Source organism: Panthera uncia, chromosome E1 (genome assembly GCF_023721935.1).
Source record: "Panthera uncia isolate 11264 chromosome E1, Puncia_PCG_1.0, whole genome shotgun sequence".
NCBI classification, from domain to species: Eukaryota; Metazoa; Chordata; class Mammalia; order Carnivora; family Felidae; genus Panthera; species Panthera uncia.
This window is the reverse complement of record NC_064814.1, coordinates 20,728,582-20,755,710: the sequence shown is the minus strand read 5'-3', so window position 1 is coordinate 20,755,710 and position 27,129 is coordinate 20,728,582. Positions and strand designations below refer to the sequence as shown.

Here is a 27,129-nt window from a genome sequence, read left to right as displayed (position 1 = left end):
TCATTCCTACATGATCAGTTGTTCCTACAAAATCTCCCATCTGCATGGGTCGTTTTTAGTCCCAAGGTTCTTGAAGAGTAAATCAAGGTTAGCTAACTGGCAGATTGACAGCAGAATAGAAGGCAGCTTTATTTGCTTATCTTGCTGAAATATGTTAGGAAGTTGCATTTAATGCAATCATTTGCATAACTCACAAACTCTTTGGGGTTTAATATTTTCCAACACATCACCTATATTCTAGTATCTCTCCTTTCTGATTCACTATTAATGGAAGAGCTTTGACCATGTTAAGATAATCATCATAGTTAGGGATGATTATGAATTACTCTTAAAATCATCACTTTTAAAATGTGGCTCTCTTTTTATTATGCAATCTTTATTCCTTTGGAGGAAGAATGACAGAAAACTACTCTTGAATAGAAAATGTGATGTTACTTCTTTCATTAGAATTTTTGTTTTGATTTTAATCTACATTTCATGATGTTAAAGTATAGTACTGCATGGAGGCTTATACTCTGATACACATATTTTGTGTGTTTGGGAAATTGTGTATTTCAAATTTTTCTGCCTTGTGTTCATTCTCGATCTGTAGAAATTCTAGTACTTTCAAAGTTTTGTCCCTTTTGTTATTTTCTAGTATTTCTAGAGTTGCATACATATGTACCCTATATTTTCCTAGGCTTTGTTGGTTCTAAACAAAGCCATGTTTCCTTTAGGAATCACTGGCGTCTGTGTCTATATTGGCTTGTATCCATGCTCCTTGCAAAGCTTTTTGTATCACAGGTGATACAGTTCCTTCAGTTATAATGTAGCTCTCTTCTCAAGAGTATAGAGCCACAGAGGCAAACTGGAGATGAGAGGTCATTTAAGGCACTAGATAAAGCGTAAATGTTGTATCTAAAAAAGCACCAATGTGGGGCGCCTGGGTGGCGCAGTCGGTTAAGCGTCCGACTTCAGCCAGGTCACGATCTCGCGGTCCGTGAGTTCGAGCCCCGCGTCAGGCTCTGGGCTGATGGCTCGGAGCCTGGAGCCTGTTTCCGATTCTGTGTCTCCCTCTCTCTCTGCCCCTCCCCCGTTCATGCTCTGTCTCTCTCTGTCCCAAAAATAAATAAAAAACGTTGAAAAAAAAAAATAAAATAAAAATAAAAAAGCACCAATGAAAGCACCAAGAGCACCATTTTCTCTGACACTCAAGTTTGGTGCTGAGTCTGATCCACCTGCCATACTGTTTTCAGTTACTGATAGTGCTTTCCTTTGTTTCGTTTTGATTTCCCTCAAAGCCTCATTTGTCCTTTCTGGCTTTTGTGAAGATGTAGAGGAAACTGTTTCCATTCATCAGACCTGTTGGTGTAGATTTAAACCTCAGACAGGATTCACAGTCTTTCCCTTGGCTCCAGGCAATTTAAAGAATATAGATGGAGACCTGATTATGTGTTTTAATATTTTAAGACAGTTAAGGCATGTAAGACACGTATAAGATGTGTCAGCTCAGAGCACACAGAAATCCTCTAAAGAGTGATCTTACCTTACTCCATACCCTGCCTGTCTCTATCTTTCTGAGCCCAGTAGGTTATCTTGTTACATAAGATTGCCAGATAGATTTTAATTCTCAAAACGTAACCAAATTTCATGTATTCTAGATACATTTTCAACGTTAATAGTAGCAGCTTCAGCTAAAATTTGTGCAGTTGCTGTGTGCCAGGTTCTGTTTTTAAGGCCTGTGTATATATTGGTTTGGATTTGAATCCAGGCTGACTGGCTCCAGAGCCATTGTTCTTAATCATGCTTTATCTAATGAAGATGTTTTTTTTTTTTTTTTTAAAGCTCTTTCCAATGTTATTAAAAGTCTGTGTCTGTTTCTCATTTAAACTGATTCTTTGTTATTTGCTTATTTTCTAACACCAGACTCCGATATCAGCGATGTTATTAGCTTTTTCACAAACCAGAACATAATGGTGACAATGTTTAATGACAGTGACTATGTGTCTGCTGCTCCCCATAGTGCAGCTTTAAATGTGATGTATTCAGAACAGGTAAGAGGAATGTGTGTGAATGAATACCTATTTGAAAGTTATAAAACATTAAGATATTTTCTCTAAAATTAATCATTTGCTTGGGGTGCCTGGGTGGCTCAGTCAGTTAAGTGTCCGACTTCAGCTCAGGTCATGATCTCACGGTTCACGGGTTCAAGCCCCACGTCGGGCTTTGTGCTGACAGCTCAGAGCCTGGAGCCTGCTTTGGATTCTGTGTCTCCCCCTCTCTGCCCCTCCCCCACTCATACTCTGTCTCTTTCTCAAAAATAAATAAAACATTAAGAAAATTTTTTTAAATTAATCATTTGCTGGCTTGACCTCATTAGTTAGAAATTAGAATTTACTTTAGGAAATAGCTAGCTGTGTTTATCATGTGTTTTATGACCTGCTGAATGACCAATTTATAAAACTATAAATAATTTAATTTGTTTAAAACAAAAACATCAAAATATTTATAGATTCCAAGCCAGGTTATCTTTACCTCTCTGTCTTTATTGAATATGATTTCTATAATTTGTTGGATCAACTTTAGTTAGTGAGGATTAGCTTAGTCTTTGAGAAAAGCTTGGTAGCAATGTGTTTCATATAAAGTATGTCATAACTCTCTTTTTTTTAAATTGTAGGACTATGTTTTTACAGCTGTTTTCAACAGTACTATGGTTTGTTCTTTACCTGTATTGATGAATATTATTAGTAATTATTATCTTTACCACTTAAATGTGACTGAAAGCATCCAGGTTTGGAATACTCCATTCTTTCAAGTAAGCAAACTTAAAAAATTGGTGTGTGCGTGTGTGTGTGTGTGTGTGTGTGTGTGTGTGTGTGTAGTAAAAGCCAAGTGTTAATACAAATGAAATCTGTAGATGTTCATCATATGACAGTTCTTAGTCTTATTGAAACTTGGGGATGGTTTACATCTGGGTTTAGGACTGCCCAGTATTGGTTTGCTTCAGGCAAGGAAATTGTGTCTTGGTACTGATATTTTGTAAAGCATAAGTATTTTTTGTATTCATTGTAGAAGAAAAATTAAGATAATTTACAAATGAACATTGTTCATCTAAAATCTCCTCCTGGGGTACTGAAAGAACCTTGAGAAGTCATCCATACAGTCATTTTCCCTCTACATAGGACTGTTGGGTTATGAAAGTGAAAATTAACTTAAGTTTTCAGAAGAATAGTCAACATTGTTCTCTCGCCATTATGTTTTATTTTTCACATATTGAAAAATAAATGGACAAATACCTTTCTGTAATGCTTTCTGTAATGGCAGGTTGTTTTTTTTTTTTTGCTTTCTATTGCTATACTTTTTTAAAGTAGCTTTATTGAGATATACTTCATATACTATGAATTAACTCATTTAAGTGTACAATTAAGTGGTTTTTATTATGTTCATAGAGTTCTGCACCCATCACCATGCCAATTCTAGGTTTTATCTTCCTCCCGGCCCCCCAGGAAACCCTTGTTCCTGTTAGTTAATCACCTCCTATCTCCCCCCCCCCCACACCCCCCCCCCAGCCCATCCCTACTCCCAGCCAGCCACTAATCTACCTTGTGTTTCTGTGGCTGTTTAATCTACACCTAAAACTTGTTTAGTTTGCTGTAATGTTTTGCCATCTTGAAATGGCGATCACGTTGAAGGTGAGTACTCTTCTTGGTATAGTTTTACTTAAACATCAGATTTGCATTTTTAGAAGATCACTGGCACCAGGGTGGACAGCAGTTTCTCTGGGGTGAATGGTGGTGGCAAAAGGAAGGAAACTTAGATTTGATCAGAGATTGTTTTACTAAATAGTTCAGGTGAGAGGAGATGATGAGTGACTGAGTTAATGCAGTGGCTTAACAATAGCGATAGAATCAAAAAGATGTTAAAAGATCTGTCATACTTCATCATTGTTGCGTTTGTGAGGTGAGGAAAAGAAGAGTCGTGTTTCTTACAGTTTTGGGTAATGTGGTGCATGGTGGTACTGTTCACCAGTTTTGAGAATACAGGCAGGAGAGAGTTTGGTTTTGTTTGGTGAACGGAGACGCTCATTTCAGTCTTGAGCGTACGGAGTTATTGGTGATCCTTGTGGCATTTGCCTGATGGGACATGTAGGAGGCATCTGGATGAATTAACCTGGAGAAATTTCTGGACCGGAAATAAATATTGGGAGTCACCAGTACATAGGTGATACTGAAATCACCAGTTATGGATCATCCTCTGTGATTTTCTTTAATGTGAAATATTCCAGACCTGCAGAAAATAGGCATGTATCTACTACTCAAATGTTCCAAATGTTAATGCCTTGTTACACTTTAATTTAATAAAATTTTAAAGATACAATTGAAACTTCCAGTGTTCTCCTCCCTAATCTTGTTTCCTTCTCTTCTCCGTGAAGTAACCACAGTTCAAAATTTACAATTCCTGTGTATGTTTTTATGATGTTACTACATTTGTATGTATCCATGACTATTAAAAAAGATCTTGCAACTTATATTTTTCATCAAACACGGACATATACCCATACTTTTTTTTAAAACCAGAAGGAAAGAACTGAGACTTTTTAAAAGCTCACTGTTCATAGACAATAGTCTTACTAATGTTCCACATTTTTTCCCCTTTGTCAGATTCTGTGTGATTGAATACAAGTATATTCTTACTAATCTCCACTTACTGTACCATCTAGTTTATATATTTATTGGTTCTGTCTGGGTCTTCCACTATAAATTACCATAGTTTGGGACAAATTCTACAATGTCATATGACATGAATGAAAGAATTGGCTTTATTGCTAAAAACTGAGAAGGCCAGTGTTGACAAGATGCCTTCTGTTTCCACATCGTCCTGTAGGGAGGTGTGCCAGGGCCGGGGTGTCTACTAGACGTAGTGTGGGTTCTCTCCTAGTGCAGAGAACCTTCCCTGTCCCACAGGTGTATCTTTTACAGAATACGGGTAAGAAAATGGCCTTGTGGAGGGCAGGGTGATACAGTAACTTGGTTCTGGGTGACTTACATTTGGGGCCCCAGCTGTTTACGTAGGTTGTCCGGAGAAGTTTGCCTTCCGTACTTGGCTCTTAGCTAGGAACCATCGGGGCCTGTGGGAATTCTAGTCCTCCCTGCTGGGGAGAAGAAACTCCTGTTTCCAGGAGGCTGAGCTGGTTCCAAAGTACAGCTTTTTCCAACAGAAGAGGGCCCCGAGATCCCAGATGGCTCAGTCCTCACAACCAGTGAGTGCATCAGAAATCATTCTGACGTGGTCCTGTTCATTGCATAAGACTGCTGGTGGACATGTAAACTGCTTTTTCATGCACATTATGATTTTTAATTAAATGGGGAAGCTTAATTTAAATGCTGCATTATTCCCTGTTACAGATAAGAAAATGGAAGTGCCATGATTTGCTCAGGATTCTATAGCTGCTTCCTAAGTAGCAAAGTTGGTCCTGTAAGTCACTGCCTGTTAATAACTGCCACTCATTCCCTCACATAGGCTACGCCTAGGGTAGATATCCTAGTGTGTTTCTTCAGAGGTTTTGATAGTCTTTTAGAAAGTGCTAAGATGATGTGAAGTAATTCTCACTTTCATTTCTTGTTCTGTGGTTGTCTTTCAGGAAATTACAGACATCGTTTTTAAAATCGAGCTGTATTTCCAAGCAGCTTTGCTTGGAATCATTGTGACTGCAATGCCACCTTACTTTGCCATGGAAAATGCAGAGAATCATAAGGTAATGATTGAGTTAAAATTACAGGTACAGTTTGTTAATAAGAAATCTCATATAAGAAAAATAACCTATTTTGCATGAGTGCAAGACCTCATATTTCAGGAATAAGTAGATGGAGCGTCAACATATTTACTACAGTAATAGTAATAACAATCATTTATTACTTGAGTCCTTGTCACATGCTTCAAAAGTTACATCCGTTAATCCTTGCAACATTGTGATGTAAGTTTTATGTGTACCGACCTTTTGTAAGTCAGGAAGTGATGGGAGTCCTGTGCCATGTTCCGTGTTGTCTCATCTCCTCTTAGTAGCGGGTCCTTAAGTTCTTATTAGTTCACTAAACTCCCTCTCCCCCCTTAACCTTTAATGGAATGTACTGAATGTCCAAGATACTTAACTTCTGTTAAATGAAAAAAATAGGTAGTGATTGTGACCACCAGAGCCTGGGGAAAATTGCTGTGTGTACAGAGGTGGTTTGGTATCCTTTCCTTTTCTCTCCTATCCTCAGGCAAGTGGTGCCCTGTGCAGTCTCTATCCTTGCACCCTCCCGAGGTTGTCCCTCTTACCCCTGTAATCAAAATTCTCGTTCTCTCCATGTCTGCTCTTAGTTCGGTGGAGACAGGTTTGTCTTAATTTACCCAGTGTGACAAGTAATGAAGTTAAGCCTCATAGCAGACAGTTACATCTTTTAATAATTTTCTGTAGTGGAAAAGTAATACATGAGTCTCAGGAGATATTTTAAAAACATACTCATTTTTTCTGTTATATATATTCATTGTGCTAATTTAGAAAATGTAGGAAGGTTTAAGAAAATTTAAAAAATCCATAACCCCACACCACCCACATACAAAACTTCCTAGACAATTGCATTTTTCTCTTTTTTGTTTCAACTTAAAATGTTTTTTTTTTATTCAAATATTTATTTAGAGGTAATTGTAGATTCGTATTAGGTGGTAAGAAATAATAAAACGAGATCCTGTGTACCCTACTCTCTTCACCTCAGTAATAATAGCATCTTGTGAGACTGTCGTATAATAGTAAAATCCCAGGACGTTGACATTGATACGGTCACGGTACAGAACAGTGCTGTCACCACAGAGATCCCTCCTATTGCCCTTTTCAAGCCCCCGCACCCACCCCTTCCCTGACCTCTGGCAGCCACCAGTCTGTTCTCCCTTTCTGTAATTTCAGTATTTCAAGAATGTATATGTAGCATCACAACATGTTTTTGGGAGGGACTGGCCTTTTGACTCAGCATGATTCCCTGGAGATTTACTCAGTTTGTATGTACCAACAGTCCATTCTTTTTTATTTTTTGGTAGTATTCCATGGTGTGAATCTGAATTGTTGCCAGTTTTTTCCTATTGTGAATAAAACCGCTGTGAACATTTACGTACAGGTTTTTGTGTGAATGTGAGTTTTCATTTCTCTGGGGTAAATGCCCTAGAGTGTCATACGGTGATTCTGTGTTCAGTTTTGTAAGAAATTGCCCAGCTGTTTTCCAGAGGGGATATACTGTTTTACATTCCCACCTGCATTATTTGAATGACAAAAAGCATGCATTATCCAAATAACTCTACTTGACTTGTTTATGTTTTCATACTTATTTTGGAGTTTATATTTTTGTTCTTATAGTTCATTGAACACAAAAGTTGTCCATTTGTTTTTATCATTCCTCCTCTTCGTCTTTTTTTTTTTTTTTATGTTTATTTATTTTGAGAGAGAGAGAGAGAGAGCAGGAGCAGGGGAGGGGTGAAGAGAGAGGGAGAGAGAGTCGCAAGCAGGCTCTGCACTCATACTCACAAATCATGAGATCATGACCTGAGCTGAAGGTAAGAGTCGGACGCTCAACCACCTGAGCCACCCAGGTGCCCCGGCTCCTCCTCTCCGTCTTAACTAAACTTTATATTCCGTGCTTCTGTTATCTCTAAGACCAGCCCTTTCATATAATACATTGTTATGAGTGTAAGCATTTACAGATGTCAAAAATTAACTGAATAAAATTGTTAGGTATTTGGATTTATAAAAGGTTTTCAAAATTTCAAATTAAATAATGAGAGGATGAGAGAGTTAGGGAAACTCAAGTCATTTAAGTTTACTGTTTGTATATGTGAAAATGTAGTAATAACACCTTACTTTTTGCACTACATGGGAGTTTATAAAAGGCTTAAGTGCATTATCAATACAAAGCTTCCCACTAAAGCTGAAAGCCTTCTGTAAATCCAGAAGACACTTGGCAGTTTACTAGTGTTATCATGAAAGGTAATACTAAAAAATGAGAATCTGGGGCCCCTGGGTGACTGAGTCGGTTAAGCGTCTGACTTCAGCTCAGGTCGTGATCTCATGGTTCGTGGGTTCAAGCCCCGGGTCGGGCTCTCTGTTGTCAGCATGGAGCCTGCTTTGGATCCTCTGTCTGCATCCCTCTCTTCCCCTGCCCTGCTTGTGTTCTCTCTCTGTCTCTCTCAAAATAAACAAATAAACTTAAAAAAAATTTTAAAAAGTAAATAAGAGAATCCATTTTCTGTTTAAACATATCTTTCCATCTATTTCCACAGATTTTTAAAAGCAACAGTGTTTTGGCTACTTACTGTTTGCACAGCTATAATCCCCATGACATCATTTGCTTTATTTTAGTTTTGTGTTACTGTATTCTGATTCTGAATGTCGAAATTGCTACATCTGAGAAATAATGGACCAGATTAAAGACTATAAAGGAATTTATATTTAGTTGTAGGAAGGCTTTTATTACCTAGAGACCTGGAATGTGACTTGTTTTGTTGATGTAAAATTAAGAGTTCCACAATAATTTGCTAGAGTTTTTTGTTTGTAACATGTTTATAATTATAATCAGTTTTCCCTCTCCCCTCTTTTTTTTTTTTGTAGATCAAAGCTTATACTCAACTTAAACTTTCAGGGCTTTTACCGTCTGCATATTGGATTGGACAAGCTATTGTTGATATCCCCATATTTTTTCTTGTTCTTATTTTGATGCTAGGAAGTTTATTCGCATTTCATTATGGATTATATTTTTATGCTATAAAGTTCCTTTCTGTGGTAAGTTAACATCAGTTATACTCATGCTATTTATAAATGAAACGTTATTTTAAGAAACTTAAGTCTTTATAAACATGACAGGTGGTTAGTTGAGTAATTTGGATATTAATTTTTTATAGAAAATAGAACCAGTATTTGTTTTAATTATTGTGTATGATACTGATGATGCAATTTATATTACTATAAGTGATTTTTGAAAACCACAACTTACTATTATTATAAAATAATTCCTTGAAACTAAGGTGGTCTTTTCTGTGGACTCCCTGCTAGGTGTGTAATCAGGAATAGTTAAACGGTCCGTCTTTCAAATGCCCTCCTTGTCTCTCTGCTTGAATATAATTTCACAAAGAAACTCTTTTATTCCACAATTTAAAATTCAGCTTAGGGGTGCCTGGGTGGCTCAGTCGGTTGAGCATCCGACTTCGGCTCAGGTCATGATCTCACAGTTCATGAGTTCGAGCCTCGCGTTGGGCTCTGTGCTGACAGCTCAGAGCCCCGAGCCCGCTTCGGATTCTGTGTCTCCCTCTTTCTGTGCCCCTCCTCCTCTCGCTCTCTCTCTCTCTCTCTCTCTCTCAAAAATAAATAAACATTAAAAAAATGTATAAATACAGCTTAAAATACTAAGGAAGAATATAGCTTGCATTCGTGTTCACATGTTCATGACTGATGCTCGACCCTTTTGTATGAGTGATTAGGAAAAAGGGAAAACAGAAGTAAGGTTGGGGCTGCTGAATGTAAATTTATCAATTTTGCCAGAGGCTATAGTGACTTTACATATTAAATTGTGCCTTATAAATTAATGATTTTTTTAAACATTTACAAAGTATTGAATGTTGTATCTTGAAATGGTAGTTCATAGTTGATTGAGAAGGATAAAGTAGTAACCAGCTATTATACTTGTTTTTATAATAAAATGATTAGAGATAGCATTTTTCTTGGCATAAAAAAGAACTACAAATAGTGTTTGGTGTGAATTACTTATTCAGGATTGTGTTACAATTAGTTAAAAGTATGAGTTTTATTGATTTAGGAGAAGTGTGCATGGTAATTTCTCAGGTAACCACAGTTTCAGTTTTTAGAGTGATTTGTTGAGAATAAAACTTGAAGAATAATCATTCCTTAATATTTGAGATGACTGGGGCACCTGGGTGGCTCAGTTGGTTGGGCTCCGACTTCAGGTCGGGTCATGATCTCGTGGTTCGTGAGTTCAAGCCCCACGTCTCGCTCTATGCTGACAGCTCGGAGCCTGGAATCTGCTTCAGATTCTGTGTCTGCCTCTCTCTCTGCCGCCCCCCCTGCTCACGTTCTGTCTCTCTCTCACTCAAAAATAAATAAAACATTAAAAAAAATTTTTTTTTAACTATTTGATATGACTGGTGTTTGAGATCATATGGACTGTTAGCTTTTCACATGTTTACATAAAAATACACATTTCTGTTTTACAGGTTTTTTGCCTTATTGGTTATGTTCCATCAGTCATTCTGTTTACCTATGTTACTTCTTTCACTTTCAAAAAAATTTTGAATACCAAAGAGTTTTGGTCATTCATTTATTCTGTGGTAAGTCATGTTTTGTATTATTTCACTTATTTGTATGACCGCACTTGTTTGAAAGTTGTGAACTGTTTCAAGATTTTACTCATAATGTTGCTGTGTCAGAATTTCCTGAGTACGGACTTAGCTAGCTAGCCGCCGGCATCTTTTCGCATATTTGTCTTGTGCGTCATCCATTCCACGAAGGGACGGGACCGAAAGCATGTAAGAGCTGTGTGGCAAGGATCCCAGTGCACAGAGCTGGTCCCTGTGTACTGACGCCTCCTGGCCAAGTATCCTCTCAGGTTCCGTGTCTTATTAGAGGATTAAAGACATAGTAAATGCTGAGGCACACACTTCCAACTGAGTTTGTATGAAATTGCTAAACATTTTTTCACTTGTTTTCTCATTGTCTTTCTTTAGACAGCATTGGCTTGCATTGCATTCACCGAAATCACGTTCTTTATGGGATACACAGTTACGGCTGTTCTCCATTATACCTTTTGTATGGCCATTCCAATCTATCCACTTCTAGGTTGTCTGATTTGTTTCATAAAGGTAGGTCTGTTAGGTGTTTTAATAATTGAAAAGCATAAATACTGCCTAATCTTTGAGATCTTAGTTCTTGTGCTGAATATTGTAACAACAAAAAAAATCAGTTTAGCTGCTATTTACTTGATTTGAATATTATTAAGCAGCAGTTTAAGTTTACTGTGAAATCTTTTCAAGCATGTCTTTAAGCTGTAAGTCTCAAAGGACAAGGAGTATGGTGTCCATTCCCTGTTCTTTGATTCCCAAAAAGATGTACATAAATTCTAAGTGTGACCTGACTTCAGTCAGTAAGTTTTGGGGGAGTTTGTCAAGGATTAAATAATGTATTGTACTATAAAGGGATGAGAGAAAATAAAGTGTAAGAGACTTTTTTTTCAAAGAAAAAAATAAAAATTACTTTTATTAAACCTGGATAATTGGAAAAATTCCATGTGATTAGAAAAAAATTAATTGACAAATTACCGATTTAGGGATGATTGCTGACTAATTCTACTCACTAACCCCGCCCCACTTTCTTTTTTGCTTCAGTTTAATATGTTTAATTTATACATCCCCAGATAGAAATATTTTTGGCATGGGGAGGGTTGTAATCTAAGTAGAAAGCATAGCTGATAATACTAATAGCTAACACAGAGAATACATGTCACCGAACAAAACACATTTTAATCTAAATATTCCTACATGTTGCAGCTAAAAGAAAACTTACAACACTTCTAACGCCAAATGCGTGAGTTTTTCCCACATAAAGCAGTTCTAACACTTAACCACCTGGAGGTAATGCAGACTCGGGGCTGTGTTCAGGGTTAAGGACTCAGCCCCACAAGCTTGCCCCCCGTTTTTCACACGCCAGATCCGAGTAGTGGGTCTGCAGGTTGTGATGTGGCTGCAAATCCAGTGTTCCTGTGACCCCTTCACAGGTTCAGTAATTTGCCATAATGGTTTATAGAATTTAGGGAAACACTTTCTGTACTATTATCAGTTTATTATAGTGAATATACAAATGAATAATTAAGAGGTATGGGGGGCATCGTCCAGAAGGGTCCCAAGTATTGAAGCTTTAGTCCCCATGGAGTTTGGAGCTTGCCGCCCTCCAAGGGTGTGGATGCATTCATCAGCCTGGAAGCTCTCCCAGCCCTGTGTTTATGGAGATTTTTATGGAGGTTTCATTACTGAGGCACAGTGAGTTGATCAGTCTTCAAGCCCCTCTCCCCTTTTGATCAGTGGATGAGTCTGAAAGTTCCCACCTTGTAATCACTTGGTTGGTTTCCCTGGAAACCAGCACCATCCTCCAAGTCACCTGAGTAGCAGAGACTCAGCTTGGGTTGAAAGGGGCTTATTTTAGATAACAAAAGATGCTCCCTTCACCTCTGTAAACCAGAAAATTCCCAGGGGGTTAAAAGCTCTGTCCTGGAACCAGGTCAAAGACCAAATACCATTATATCATCCTATCACAGCAGCATAAAAATTTTCAAAACTTTTTGTCTTAGATTTCTTGGAAGAATATTCGAAAAAATGAGGACACGTATAATCCATGGGATAGACTTTTGGTGGCAGTTATATCGGTAAGAAATACCAAAAATGTTGGGTTAACATGTTACCTTAAGAGCAGTTTGGTTGTATGTGTGTAACTCTCTTTTTAGTTTCTATCCCTTTGCATAACAGTGAAGGTACATCAGAGAGTCAACTGTGTCAGTTAACGGTAGTCAATGTACATTTCAGTGGTAATAGATTTACTGACTATGTCCATTTTAGTTTTTTGAAGGTTTATTTTTGAGAGAGAGAGGGTGTGCGCGTGAGCGTGAGGGGGGGAGGGGCAGAGAGACAGAGGGAGACACAGAATCCGAAGCAGGCTCCAGGCTCCGAGCCGTCAGCACAGAGTCCGACGCGGGGCTCCAGCCCATGGACCACGAGACCGTGACTTGAGCCAAAGTCGGACACTTAACCGACTGAGCTACCCAGGCGCCCCTGAAAGTGTCCGTTGTAATATACTTGTCTCTTTCATGTTATTAATTTTATTTAATTATAATTCTGGCTTCTTCAGAAATGAAACCAACCTCTTTTCCTTTGATTATATTTTATGAAGCTGACAGCCAGTGAACTTCACAGAGGCAGAAAAATATGTGAAGGATTATTTTGCTAAAACTCTGCCTTGAAATCTTAAAGTTTATTCTTAACTCATATGACGTGTGAAGAACATAGTGATTAATTATTGTGGTGATGGTAAGGAACCTGATGTGTGTGGTCTTTGTTCTGTTGATCCAGGGAAACAAAAAGATTCAGTCACGAGCTGTTATGTGTTCTCCTTTCAGCCTTACCTGCAGTGCATACTGTGGATTTTCCTCTTACGGTACTACGAGAAAAAATACGGAGGCAGGTCGATACGGAAGGATCCCTTTTTCAGGTCGGTGATTTTTTTTTTAAGTTGTTTTAATGGTTTTTAGGGTATTTACATAGTATATGATCTAGTTTTAGGTAATTTCCTTCACTCCCCCCAAAATCCTTATAGTCCTCACTGGCCCGTCTCCCACATGCCACCCAGCCACGTATAACCACAGTCCACTAATCTAGTTGTTGCAGATTTGCCAGTGCTCAGCGCTCGTATGAATGGAATTGTACGGGATCGTCTTTTTGTCTGGCTTTTTTTACTCCTACCGTAATGTTTTGAAGGTTCATCCAAGTTGAAGCGTGTAGCAGTACTTTGTTACAGTTTTCTTTTCTTAGTATTACATTGTATGGAGATACCGCTCTTTACTTCTCTATTCGTCAGTTGATGGACGTTTGAGTTGTCTCCACCTCTTGGCCATCATGAACAGTGCTGCTGTGAATGTCCTTGTTAACCACTGGCTACTCCCCACATCCACTGAGGACTTAGCATCTGGCTCTTCTTTCTCTTTGTTCTTACTCCTTCTGTCGTCTTGGGGGAGAATCAGCATCCGCAGAGAGAACCTTTGTAACATCCTCAGTTTCTGACTTTCTCTACGCTGGTGACTTTGCGTGTCCCATGTTGATTTGGGTCGGAGCCCTGCCATCACCGTGCTTCACCTCCTCTGTGTCCCATGCTTCCAGGAACACTTCATCTTCCCGGCCTTTTTGTTTTGTTAGTCTCACTGGACTTTTCTGCTGTGGTCTCTACCCCTGAGTTTTTTTCTGTTCCTCAAATGTTTCCACTAATTGCCTTTTTCACCTTTTCTCTGTTCAGCTTCATCCCTCTCACCCTCTTTCACCCTTTTTCAGCACCCTGTATTCCACTTCTGTATCCCTTTTACCCATCCGCGAAAAATCGTAACTTCTGGTAAGTCTAATTACAGACTAGAGAAAATTGACATGAAAGTGCAGCTTGCCAACACCACGTTTATCCCATGTAGACTAAGCTTTGTTTTAACACGAGTTATCTCATTTTCTTCCTACCACTTTTCGATCGTTAGCCCAAGCCTTCTTTGTAGTCCTCAAATTCTCCAGTCCTTCTCGCTTCATTTTCTGCTTCTCAGTGGATGATCTTGCCGTCTCTGAACACAGAAGCACTTAATTATAAATTATAAATTTTTACACACTTATATCACCTTTGCCTTTTCCTGGTCCCAGAGAGAGAAGTACCTCTCCTGTTATTCATGCCTTTGTTATTGTGTCTACTTAAAGATGTTGCTCTGTCCAGTTTATTTTCTCTTTCTGTCTTTCCCTTTTGGATCTAAATAGGGTTTTTGGGGGGAGGGGGCCAGTCACCTTTCTCCCATAAAACAAAGTAATAGAAATCAGAACTCACAAATCTCATTTCAACCTGTATCCCTCTAGCTCTTGTCCCCTGTCTGTTAACTTTCATAGCTGAGAAACTTCCACCTCCAGCTCCTCACCTCCCTTTCACTTCTTAACTCCTGTAATCTGGTTCTGCGCTTGATCCTCTGCTGATTCTGTTTTCAGCAAGGTGACTAATGACTTCCTCTGTGTATCATCAAGTAGGCTCCACTTACTCAGCTAATCTGCTGCTTTAGTATGATTGACTTCTTCCTCCTTATGCTTTTCTCTTGTTCCTCTGTTTTCCATAATGTCAACTCCTGTTTCCCTCTTTACCTCTCTTATTCTTCCAAACTTCCTTGGAAGCACTTTTTTCTCTGCCTACCTTTCTGATGTTTCTATGAGTTCTGAATTCAGCCCTCCACGTCTGCTCTGCCCGGGTCATGTCATTTGCAGCCAGGCTGTAAAATCTTCGAGGCATGGATACATCCTTTTTTTAGTTTCTTTGTCTTTGTGTGAAATAGTGCCTGACACATACTGATCATAAATAATATTGTTGAAGGAATGAATGAGTTTAGACGACATCATCCAGACGGTTTCGGTGAGTGAAACTAGTTCTGTGACTCCACCTTTCAGAGAGAACCACTCATCTCATGTTGGTATATTTTTTCAGTCTTTTCTCCATGGAGTGCTGGAATGTCTTGCTATTTTAATTATTTGAAAAACCACTGTCTTTATGTGTTTAGGACCCTTTCAACAAAGTCCAAAAATAGGAAGTCTCCAGAACCACCAAACAATGAGGATGAAGATGAAGATGTCAAAGCTGAAAGACTGCAGGTCAAAGAGCTAATGAGCTGCCAGTGTTGTGAGGAGGTAATTCAGTCTGTATCGCCAAGTCTTACTAAATGTGCAGTGATCAGTTTCTCTTGTGTAGGAATTAACCTGAAGAATACTTTTCATATGAATCTATATGAAAAAAAGTCTTTGCTTTGAAAAAATACTTTTGTCTACTTACTTTTGAATAAGTCCATATTTTAGTCACAAATGGGTATTTACTTATATAATATGCCCCTTATTAGCAACTATAGTTCTTATGATACGTGGACATGAATTGTGGACAGCTTGTCATTTCTTGATAGGTATCTGATACGTTATTCTTTTTTTAAATCCTATTTTCCTTATTAGAAACCAGCCATTATGGTCAGCTGTTTGTATAAAGAATATGATGACAAGAAAGATTTTCTTCTTACAAGAAAAGTAAAGAAAGTAGCAACTAAATATGTCTCTTTCTGTGTGAAAAAAGGTTGGTATTTGTTTTTTCTTTAGTAATTTTTCCAGAAGAGTAATTTTGATTTTTAGTCTGACTTACATACAATGATTTTTCTTTCAATTTCTTTAGGAGAGATCTTGGGGCTACTGGGTCCAAACGGTGCGGGCAAAAGCACAATTATCAATATTCTGGTTGGTGACATTGAACCAACTTCAGGCCAGGTACGGTATATGAGGGTGTGGGAGATGCTATGATTTACGTTTTTAATTACAGTAAGTTTCTTAATGACAGACTAGGATCTAATGTTTTCAGTAGTAATTTTTTAGTATAACTTGATCAAATTATAATATTTTTGGTTATCTTTGAAAATAACGTAAAATTTTCACACATGCAGATACACGCACAGACGTTATTTTTGCTTTTATGATTATTACTTGCGTGGGGGATTTGTCCACCAATTTAGTGGAAAGCCATCTTACTAACTTCAGGAGATTTGGAGCTAATATTGACCCTGCCATCAGTTAGCCTTTGATTGTAGCCTATCACCACTTTGTGGAAACCACAACACTGTCTGATCCTGTCTTCTGCTCTGGCCCATTGATTTTCTGGAAAATGCCAAGCATACTCTTTTCTTTGGGTTTTTGCTCTAGCGGTTCCTTATATTGGGTATTCCTTACCCAGAAGAAATCCAAACAGTGAAATTTGCTTACCTGCATGGCTCAGAGGTCACCTTCCAGTGAGGTCCCTTGATCATCCTAGTTACAATTGGAGTTTACCTTTTCAATCAAGCCGCATTCCTGCTTCTTTTTAATTTTTTTTTTACATTTATTTATTTTTGCGAGAGAGAGACAGAGCACAAGTGGGAGAGGGTCAGAGAGAAAAGGAGACATAGAATCTGAAGCAGGGTCCAGGCTCTGAGCTCTCAGCACAGAGCCTGATGCGGGGCTCGAACTCACAAACTGTGAAATCATGACCTGAGCCGAAGTCAGACGCATAACTGACTGAGTCACCCAGGTGCCCCATCAGTCAAGCTAATCGCCCCATTGGGCCATGTCACTGAACTCTGACTTAGCTATGTATGTCCTTTCGCCATCGGAAGGAATAAAAATTTGACTTATTATTACCTTGATTCTAGGAAGGAGTTTGAATTAATTCACCTACCAATTCCTTTACAATGTAAATTAAGCAAAAAGTTATTTAAAATTGGTTTGTATTTCTGTAGGTATTTCTAGGAGATTATTCTTCAGACCCAACTGAAGATGATGATTCCATTAAGTATATGGGATACTGTCCTCAGATAAACCCACTGTGGCCAGACATTACATTGCAGGAACATTTTGAAATTTACGGAGCTGTAAAAGGAATGAGCACGAGTGACGTGAAAGAAATCATAAATCGGTAAAATTGGAACCTTTTTATTACCCAGAGAAGGGTGTACAGTTCACATTTTAAAAGTTTAATTTTTAAAGACATTTTTGTGGATCACACTTTTCATTGAAAATGGTCATTACTTTTTCATATATTCTTTACAGAATTATGATAGTTACGAAAATAAAAAGGTAATTTTTCTGTTTCTCATTACAGAATGAATGTGCCTATAAATGTCATGAAATTTATTTTAATTAGATTTTTTTAATGTTTATCTTGAGAGAAAGCACATTCGTGCACAAATGGGGGAAGGCAGAGAGAGGGGACAGAGGATCCAAGCGGGCTCTGTGCTGATAGCAGAAAGCTTGATGCGGGGCTTAAATTCACAAACTGTGAGATCGTGACCTGAGCCAAAGTTAGATGTTTAAGCAACTGAGCTACCCAGATGCCCCGAAACTTATTTTAAAGTGAACCTTTTTGTCAAGATAGTAATTTGTTTAAAATGATGTAAATTAGAGATCTAATTATATAGTAAGCTTCAGCTGAGTGTTCTTTTTGTTTGTTTGTTTTTAATGTTTATCTGTGTTTGAGAGAGAGAACACGTGTGTGTGCATGCACAGGAGTGGGGGAGGGGCAGAGAGCTAAGGAGAGAAAGAATCCCAAGCAGAGCCGGATGTGGGGCTTGATCCCACAAACTCTGAAATCATCACTTGAATCAAGAGCCAGATGCTCAACCTCCTGAGCCACTCAGGCACCCCTTCAACCGAGTGTTCTAGGAAAAAGACTGTGAATGATCACAAACAATGACTGATAATACACTCATTTTGTATTACCTATTTTGCAGGATAACAAATGCACTTGATTTAAAAGAACATCTTCAGAAAACTGTAAAGAAACTACCTGCAGGAATCAAGCGAAAGGTACTTTTATTGAACAACAGATATGTGTATGTTTTATTGATCAGTTTAGAGCCTGATACTGTCTTGATCAAATTTCTTATGTGAAGGCTTATTAGTCCCCCTCCGCCTCTTTCCTTTCTATCTAGTTGTGTTTTGCCCTGAGTATGCTGGGGAACCCTCCCATTACTCTGCTAGATGAACCATCTACGGGTATGGACCCTAAAGCCAAACAGCACATGTGGTGAGTATGACATTAGAGACACTTGGGACAGGGGCGTCTGGGTGGCTCGGTTGGTTGAGCATCCGACTTCAGCTCAGGTCATGATCTCACGGTTTGTGAGTTTGGCCCCGCGTTGGGCTCTGTGCTCAGAGCCTGGAGGCTGCTTCAGATTCTGTGTCTCCCTCTCTCTCTGCCCCTCCCCCACTCATGCTCTGTCTCTCTCTCTGCCTCTCAAAAATAAAGAAAACTAATAAAGACACTGGGGGCGCATTAAACTGTATCATACTTTGGAGTAAAAGAATACTTTATTATAATTAATGGTTTTGTGTTATTTATATATACATATTCACACTGAGTTAAAATCCTATGCAAATGGCAAAATGATAATTAAAAATTGAATATTTTGATTTCTGGAGAATCCCATGAACTTTTAAACTTTATCATACTTCATACTTTCATGAAATATTAGTAATATTTTATTTATTCCAGAACAAAAATGAGTATATGGGTAATTATTCAAATAAAGAGTACTGCTTTCTGAATAGCCTTTAAAAGATTTTTTTCCTAGTCATTTAACATATAAATTATAATTCTCATAATAACATTGGCTTGAATTTATGTTGGAACTCTTAGGAATTCATGGTGCTAATTAGTTGGCCAACTTTTTGAGCCTAGATTTCCATGTCTATAAAATGTGAGGTTTGGGGTAGAGATGCATATTAAGTTTTCCTTATGATTCTATGGCAATTTTTGTTAAAATGTGAAAAAGCATCAAATTTTATAATTTATTTTTTAATGCAGAGAAATATTTGAAATCATGGAGTTTCTGTTTATTTGACAAACTTTCCAAAATAAAGGAAAATAAATTAGAAGAATCATAGTTGGGCAGTGTATATTCACTACAGCAGTTGATATTTGATAAATTTTAATTAACCAGAGAGTTGGATTTTCATTAGCATTCGTTTGCTTTTCTCTGTTTATTTTACTTATGTTTTATAGGCGAGCAATTCGAACTGCATTTAAAAACAAAAAGCGGGCTGCTATTCTGACGACTCATTATATGGAAGAAGCAGAGGCTGTCTGTGACCGAGTGGCTATCATGGTATCTGGGCAGTTACGGTAAATGTCTGAAGGGCATGCCATTTGGGTGGGGGGTAGATTTTGAATAACCGTTTCAAAAACTTACAATAATAAATGTAAATGCTAAAAAAAGTATCCTTATTTGAGTTTTTGAATCAGTTAGCTTTCTATAGAATTACTTGAAAATATGTTGGTTTATTTCCAAAAAATGACTACTTTGCATTTGTAATTGGCTTAATGATTCAGCAACTTGGAATGTTATTTTTCATGCATGATATCTGTTATTTTAAAAGATTGCTAGGCATTGTATGGGGTTGTAACCCAAAGTATAAATAAATACACTTATAAAAAATATTAAATAAATAAATACATTTATAATTCATGTTGATACTCCTATAAATAAGTGGCTGAATAAATAAATTAATGTGGAAGGAGAGCAAATTTTCCTTACAGAAAGATTCTAAACAGTATATGGAAATACTGCCTCCTCCAGGAAGCGGATCTCAGTCTTCCACCTCCCGAAAGTAGTGTGATTTAACCAGTCTCTTCTAACGTATGGGAAGGGGACAGTGGTAACCACACAGTAGAGCAGTGTCACGTGGCTATCATGTACCCCTGATACGATGTGATAAGAAAGGTACTCTTGCTCCACGGCATTTTCTCCAAAAACCCGTAACTCCTGTCTAATTCTGAGAAAAATAATCAGACTATTCCCAGTTGAAACACTTGACCAATTCTCAAAACTGTCAAAGGTGAAAAAGAAGGAAAGATTAAGAAAGTCACAGACCAGTGGGGTCTAAGGAGACATGATAACTAAGTGCACTGTGTATCCTGGATAGATCCTAGAACAGAAAAAAGGACATGAGTGGAAAAACGGGTGCAATCCAAATAAAATCAAATATAAAGTTAATAGTAATATTAACCAATATTGGTTTCTTAATTTTGACAAATGTGCCATGGTAATATAAGATCATAATATTAAGGAAGTTGAAACTGGTTGAGGGGTGTATGGAGACTGTATTATATTTGCAACTTGTCTATAAATCTAAAAGTATTCCATTATAAACATTTAATTTAAATCATCCTTTAAGTGAGAAATCCTAGTTTGAAACTGTCAAGTCATCTTAAGTCTGAGTTTTCTTTTAAAAATAACTATAGGTGTATTGGGACCGTCCAGCATCTGAAGAGTAAATTTGGAAAAGGCTACTTTTTGGAAATTAAGTTAAAGGAATGGGTGGAAAACCTAGAAGTAGACCGCCTTCAAAGAGAAATTCAGTATATTTTCCCAAATGCAAGCCGTCAGGAGAGGTAAAGATTTTTAAAATTTGTTTGTTTGTTTTGTAGAGCAATAAATAATCATTAAAACTTGGCTATTGTATTAAGGATTAGGAAAAAAAAAGTCTGTTATTATCACCAGTAGTGAACTAATGCAGTGTGATGACTGCAGTTTTATATCTATTTAGTATTAGATCTTGCAATTTTCAATAATATTTAAACTTTTTAAATTTCTCATATCAGTGGTAATAAAAGAGTTGTTTTGCATGGAAATATTTTAAGATTTAAAACAGTGTTTATCTAAATATGCATCAAAATAAATCATTGGAGTTTGATTTTAAACTTTAAAGAGCTTGAACTTTAGAACATATTAGTCGTCATTTTTAAATTTTTCTATATTTTATCTGTTTTCAGTTTTTCTTCTATTTTGGCTTATAAGATTCCTAAGGAAGATGTTCCATCCCTTGCACAGTCTTTTTCTAAGCTGGAAGAAGGTAAGATTTGAAAAACATGGCAAGGTAGCTTTCAAATCATAAAAGAATTTTACTTACAAAGTTTGAAAATTGGGACTGCTTATAGAAGCCATTGTAAATAAAGAGATAACCCTTTATTAGTTTAATCTAAGATGTAGGTAAATGCTAACGTTGTAGAGGTTTGGTACATCAGCTATATCGTAGTGTAAATCTTTTACTGTTTTAGTCGACATCACTACAGTTTTTCACATTGCATCTGTGAGAAAGTTTAGCTTAATTAGCACTCAGTGGTTCATTCCAGAACACTGAATTCTCACTTTGTATCAGGCCTTAGAAGTAGCAATGGTAGCAAGACTCCAGTGGCAACAGGAGACAGGAGAGGAAAATTCATAGCGTAGGAATGTGGACATTCCTAAAAGCTTTAATGAAGCTTGTTGAAACTTGGCATTTTTAAAAATAAGTTGTTGGTAGGAAGAAGCTATCCTGGTAGCAAGTGGAGAGAGGTGAACTCCTGGATGGGGCAGGTATTCGTGTACAGGTTGTTTTATGGAATGTATAAACTATGAAACCACCTCCGTACTGCTTGGGGAGAATTCCACGACAGGAATGAATAAGAAAACCAGAAAATTTGGTAGTAGATCAGATTGCAAGAGGATCTGAAATAAATATTAGAAAGTATATGGACAGAGGAACAGTGACCGGGGTCTAGTTCACGAAGTTCAGAACAGGCTGTGATGGAAATTGGGGAACGAAAGGTAGAGAGCAGGGCGCCAGAGCAGGCCTGAGAAAAGGCATAGTGAGGGAGAAGGCGGGGTAAACTGGAGGGAGCTGCTTAGAAGAGGCAGGTGAGCGAGGCAGGTGAGCGAGGCAGGTCACCTCGCAGGTGTGGTGCTTCGGGCTGCGGGCCAGCTGGGGGCCTGAGGAGACCAGAGAGAAGAGGAACGTGTTTTGGCAGCTTCAAATTTAAATGAGTTGATGACAGAAAAAAAATTTTTTTAAACGGGTGGTTAACCACTTAGTAGTAACTGCCGTTTTTATTTTAAAATGTTAATCAGTAAAATATTTTCATATTTTAATAGCTAAACATACTTTTGCCATTGAAGAATATAGCTTTTCTCAAGCAACACTGGAACAGGTACTATAAAGTTAAATTTTTAAAAATTCTTTTATAGAAGAAAGTGTCTAATATCTAATTGTTTAGATTTATATTGGAGAGGGGGAGGGTGCGTGTGAACCAGAGACAAAATTATTACACGGTCGACCTAAACTGTATAATTTCAAAAAACTCCAGGTTCTCCATCTGCTTATTTTGAACAGCTCAATATTTTTTCTTCAGTAAAGAAAATGAGTGTTGTTGATGGTATTTCCTATATCTATAGTTACATTGCTTAAATATTTATAAATTATTTTTCATGACAGTGCCGTTTCCATATATTAATCAAAAATATCTATTAGTCCTCATAGCATTCATCTCTTTAGGTGATTAATGGAGGTTATTCTGCTTAAGTAATATACCAATATATCTCTTGATCTTGAATGGTTAATGTATTTGGATGTAGCCTTATACTGTTTCTGATTTAATTAAAAAATTCTTTGAGATGATTGTGATACAGAATACCATATTCATTTATTTACTTTCGTTTAGGTTTTTGTAGAACTCGCTAAAGAACAAGAGGAAGAAGATAATAGTTGTGGAACTTTAAACAGCACACTGTGGTGGGAAAGAACACAGGAAGACAGAGTAGTATTTTGAATATGTGTTGTTCAGTCTGCTTACTGAATTTATTTCTTGTTTACTTTATTTTTAACTTTGGTTTAAGGGTGTATTATTTGAATGGTGACTGAAGAACCATGGAAGCACTTGAGATCTTCCTGAGTTCCTTAATTGAAATGCTGTGGTTGTGTGTTTCGCTTTTCTTCAAATAAAACTTGTGTATAAATTATTGAAACTGCATGTTTGTACACGAAGTCTGTTGAACTGCAGTCTGTATGTGAGGTTGGATATTTACTTTTTTACCTTTCAAAAAACAGTGCTTCTAAATTTATGATTTAAAGAAATAGTGATAGAATAATTTTGTTTGTAAGTTATCTTTATTTTTAAATTTATACCCTCTTTTTCTGTAAGTATATAGTATCCCAGTCTAAGTAAAAAACTAATGCATAAATGATTTACAAAAAAGAAGATACAAAGCAGAAGTTCCTTGCTTCTCCTTTTTAATTTCTAAAGAAACTTTGAGTGGAAGTTGGCATCCCTGGAAGCTAAGTAAACATTGGGCAGTCTCCACGCAGATAGAGGGGCCTTCCACTAGGTGGCACTCATCCACCATCTGAAGGAAATGAGACCTCGTTCTATTAGGTGATGTTAGACATCGGGCTTCAGGTATTTGAATGCTTACAATAAAATTCCCAGTGGTTTTCGTTGTAATTAAAAGAAGGCTGTGTCTAGAATTTTATTATGTAATAGACTGATGCCAGTTAGAAACGACATCATCTGTACAGTTGGAAGAATCAGCCATACCTTTTCCTGCACCCCTCATGGCATATATAAATTTTTTGGTCCGCTTTCTCTCAAAGGGCACATTTTATTTTATTATAGAATAAAATAATTTGTTGGGTAATCATTTTTGTTGGTAAACTTTATTATTTGAACCTTTATAGAGTTTTAAAGTGTATCTGTATAGATTTATTTAGTACCTCACCTCAGATTCTCCCACTTTGGTGGGAGATAAATAAACTTTGGGGGATTAAGTTAAGGATTAGAAGCAAACTATACATAATTTACTTTAATGAGAAACCAGAATTTCACTCTATCAGTTGAAGTAAGGTTATTGTCGATATAATCTTGGAAATACTTCTTTGTAGAACTCATGTGTGGACTCTAGGTATAATATAGTATAAATAATACTAGCTGATATTCTGTTTCAACCAGATGAATGAAAGTATTAACTTAAATACATTTAAAAAATGTATTGGGAGTATGATTATTGCATTACAGAGAATCTCAAAAATCAACAGCCATGACAGAAGAATTTGGTACTGAGTTACTTTAAATAGCCAGACCCTTTAATGAAATAATATTAATTATTTACTTAGGTAAACTTAATCAACTTTTCACACTCCTGTGTCATAAGACATCTGTGGTTTTAGGCTCTAGCAGCTGATTTAAAATAGTGTTCCTTTCTCAGCACAAGGTGCGTGACTGATACTTTACCTACTACTGTTTGGCTGTACACATTCCTAAAGATGCCTGCGTTTCAAGCTATCTCTGAGGTCTTGTCCCTGATCTCAATGGGCTGTCTCACGATCTCTGCTTGGATTTTACAACCCACGACGAAGTTATCTCTCCGCGTAAGATTTAGTCGGCACCAGCTTCTAATGTTCTATCAGGAACTGACAGCCACTTGCCTCATAATACCAAGCGTTTGGATTCTTCACCTGAGGATCTCACTTTTGCATCTTTAGTAAAAGTTGTAACTTTTACTGAACTTTAGTCCTGCATGATGAATACAGCTCAACACACATTGGAAAGAAGATCTTTATTTTTGTGGATAATAAATAGCACGTTACATTTTCTCAGCAAGTCATCGCTAAATGGTGCCGTAAATTTGGGGAGATACCTTTCAGTATCTAGTGTTGATATAAATACGCAGGGTCTTCTTTATTGGGGGTATGTTTTTGTAGCTACGTGTTGCCTGGAGCACTGCAACTCCGTGCAAGAGACAGAACAATCTGCAGTTTGCCAGGACAGTCGCTGAAAAGGTAGTTTCTTAGAACCTGACCCTACTGAGGAAAGTGTGTAATTTTAAGGAGTGTGGCCAACATAGAGCATTACCTCCTTCTGCACACTGATTTCGTCATGTTTGCTTTGCATCTGTGAATATGTGACTGATGGAAAGGAAAATGAGAGGTGAGGTTACGCTGAGTAGTTGTAATCAAGTTCTTACCTGTTACGTTTGTTCGGTTACTTTACTGTTGTGCGCTTGTAAGCATTTTCTCGAAAAGACACGAATTAATTTTTTACTTTTTACACAGAGTGAATATATTTTGGTTATGAATTAAATTATTTGTAGGAGTGTTTTCCCTTTTTCACAGTAGTAAAATCTTCCCTATTCAAAAGTATAATTTTTTAAAAGTTTTTATTTAAATTCCAGAAGTAGAATTTAACTAATATTTAGGAAAGCCAGGGCAAGTGGGGTGAAGAAAAGGAGACAGAAAGTTAAATAGGAAGTCTGTTTTTCTTTCTAGTGTACCGTTTGTGTTTTTGAACATTCTTAAATTACTGATCTAAATTTTTTTCCCATACCAATAACACATGTGCATAAATACATACATTAGGCAAAATTTGGGTAAAACAGCATCACCTAGTTTATACTTTCCATCTACAATAAAATGTTAAAGTAAACCCTGGACTTCACTGAGTGACTCCGTTTACTGACTAATGAGGCAAACCTCTGTGTGCAGCTGTTAGGGACTAAACAGATGGTAGCAGTGAAAACATTACAATGAGTGTATTTTATGTTTCACTTTGTGGGCTCTTGATTTTTCTTTTTTTTCCAGTTTTCAGTAGAGAACAACAAAAGCCGTAGGTTTTCTTTAACATTTTTCTTTTAAATGGGCACAGACTGCCTTAAGTCAGTACTTAAATTTTAATCATTAAAATATTTTTAGAGTAATTTAATTCAACAGACATTTTAGTGACTGTCTTTCAAGCCAGTGGGTTCTTTGGATGCAAGGATGACCATCCATTTTGGCCCTGTAAGGTCATACAGTCCAGTAGAGGAAGATCAATACCCATATAATATAATAGCACAAATGCTTTGCTAGTGGTACTGACACTTTTATCGGAGCACAATTAAGTCTACTTAGGGTCAGTGTTGTCCTTGTTTTTATTGTTGTTCTGTTGGTCATACATTTTATTCTGATTGTACTATGAATTTGATGAAACACTATACTGTATTTTCATATAATACCTAAGTAGGCATTAATTTTTGCAAAATAGGAATGCTTATCCTTAATGTATTTTTAATGTTGCTAATACCAACTTTTCATTTTCTCTCCTGAAAGAACGTGTTACGTACAGTGAAAGAATTTATTCTCAGGTGAATAATTTTTATATCAGCTATTCTTATAAGGTAAAAGTTTACTTATTTTTTATTCATGATGTGATACATGTAATTCTCAGTGCTACTCTTTAAGAAAAATAAATACTATCAATAATAAGCTTTAAGAACTGAAAATTTAAGATAACCTTTCATTTTGTATACTAAAATGGGTTTTTTGTCATTTCGTGTTGATAAATGAATGAGCGACTCATTAAAAATGAAGGAAAAAAACTGGCACTAAAGTTGTTAGCAATTATTTTTTGAGTATCTGTTGGGAGTTTTCAAGTACAGAAGGAAGATTGACAGTTACTTGTGTTTTAATTCACATTCCTATATTTTTTTAATGTTTGAGAGAGAGAGTGTGTATGTGAGCTGGGGAGGGGCAGAGAGAGAGAGAGAGGAAGAGAGAATCCCAAGCAGGCTCTGTGCTGTTAGTACAGAGCCTGACAGGCTCGAACTCACAAAACCTTGAGTTCATGACCTGAGCTGAGATTAAGAGTTGGACGCTTGACCAATTGAGCCACCCAGGCGCCTCAGTTCACATTCATATTTTAAGTGTAAACTAGGTATTCTTGTAGATCTTTTTGTCTCAAACCTATTTTGTAAAAATACAAGGCAATCACTTTCACTTATGTTTTATTACATTGAACAGACTGAGTTATTCCCACATACTTGACACTGCTTATATATTTATCAGTTTCCTAAGAATTTTTGAATAACTTTGGTTCTCCCAAACACAGACAAGATTTTAAATGTAATGGACAACTTCTTCCCAAGAACCTAAGCTTGCAAATCGAATTAATCGCCTTTTTTAAAATTAAGCAAATAAACTTAATTTCAAGCA

General features: G+C 37.1%; 1 protein-coding gene across 1 annotated transcript in view; it reads left to right on the top strand.

The window, feature by feature from the left end:
- The window catches only part of ABCA5 (ATP binding cassette subfamily A member 5), a 74,875-nt gene extending 48,413 nt beyond the window's left edge, over positions 1-26,462 (top strand). Inside the window, exons 21-39 of the mRNA XM_049636416.1 lie at positions 1,906-2,033; positions 2,657-2,794; positions 5,621-5,734; positions 8,615-8,785; positions 10,231-10,344; positions 10,741-10,875; positions 12,357-12,431; positions 13,179-13,270; positions 15,345-15,471; positions 15,784-15,901; positions 15,998-16,089; positions 17,091-17,266; positions 18,081-18,156; positions 18,282-18,376; positions 19,355-19,474; positions 20,594-20,743; positions 21,125-21,204; positions 22,263-22,318; positions 22,829-26,462. Of these exons, the coding sequence (XP_049492373.1) occupies positions 1,906-2,033; positions 2,657-2,794; positions 5,621-5,734; positions 8,615-8,785; positions 10,231-10,344; positions 10,741-10,875; positions 12,357-12,431; positions 13,179-13,270; positions 15,345-15,471; positions 15,784-15,901; positions 15,998-16,089; positions 17,091-17,266; positions 18,081-18,156; positions 18,282-18,376; positions 19,355-19,474; positions 20,594-20,743; positions 21,125-21,204; positions 22,263-22,318; positions 22,829-22,936 (2,165 nt within the window). The 3' untranslated portion in view covers positions 22,937-26,462. The remainder of the gene's footprint in view (positions 1-1,905; positions 2,034-2,656; positions 2,795-5,620; positions 5,735-8,614; positions 8,786-10,230; positions 10,345-10,740; positions 10,876-12,356; positions 12,432-13,178; positions 13,271-15,344; positions 15,472-15,783; positions 15,902-15,997; positions 16,090-17,090; positions 17,267-18,080; positions 18,157-18,281; positions 18,377-19,354; positions 19,475-20,593; positions 20,744-21,124; positions 21,205-22,262; positions 22,319-22,828) is intronic.
- The last annotated feature ends 667 nt before the right edge of the window (positions 26,463-27,129 follow it).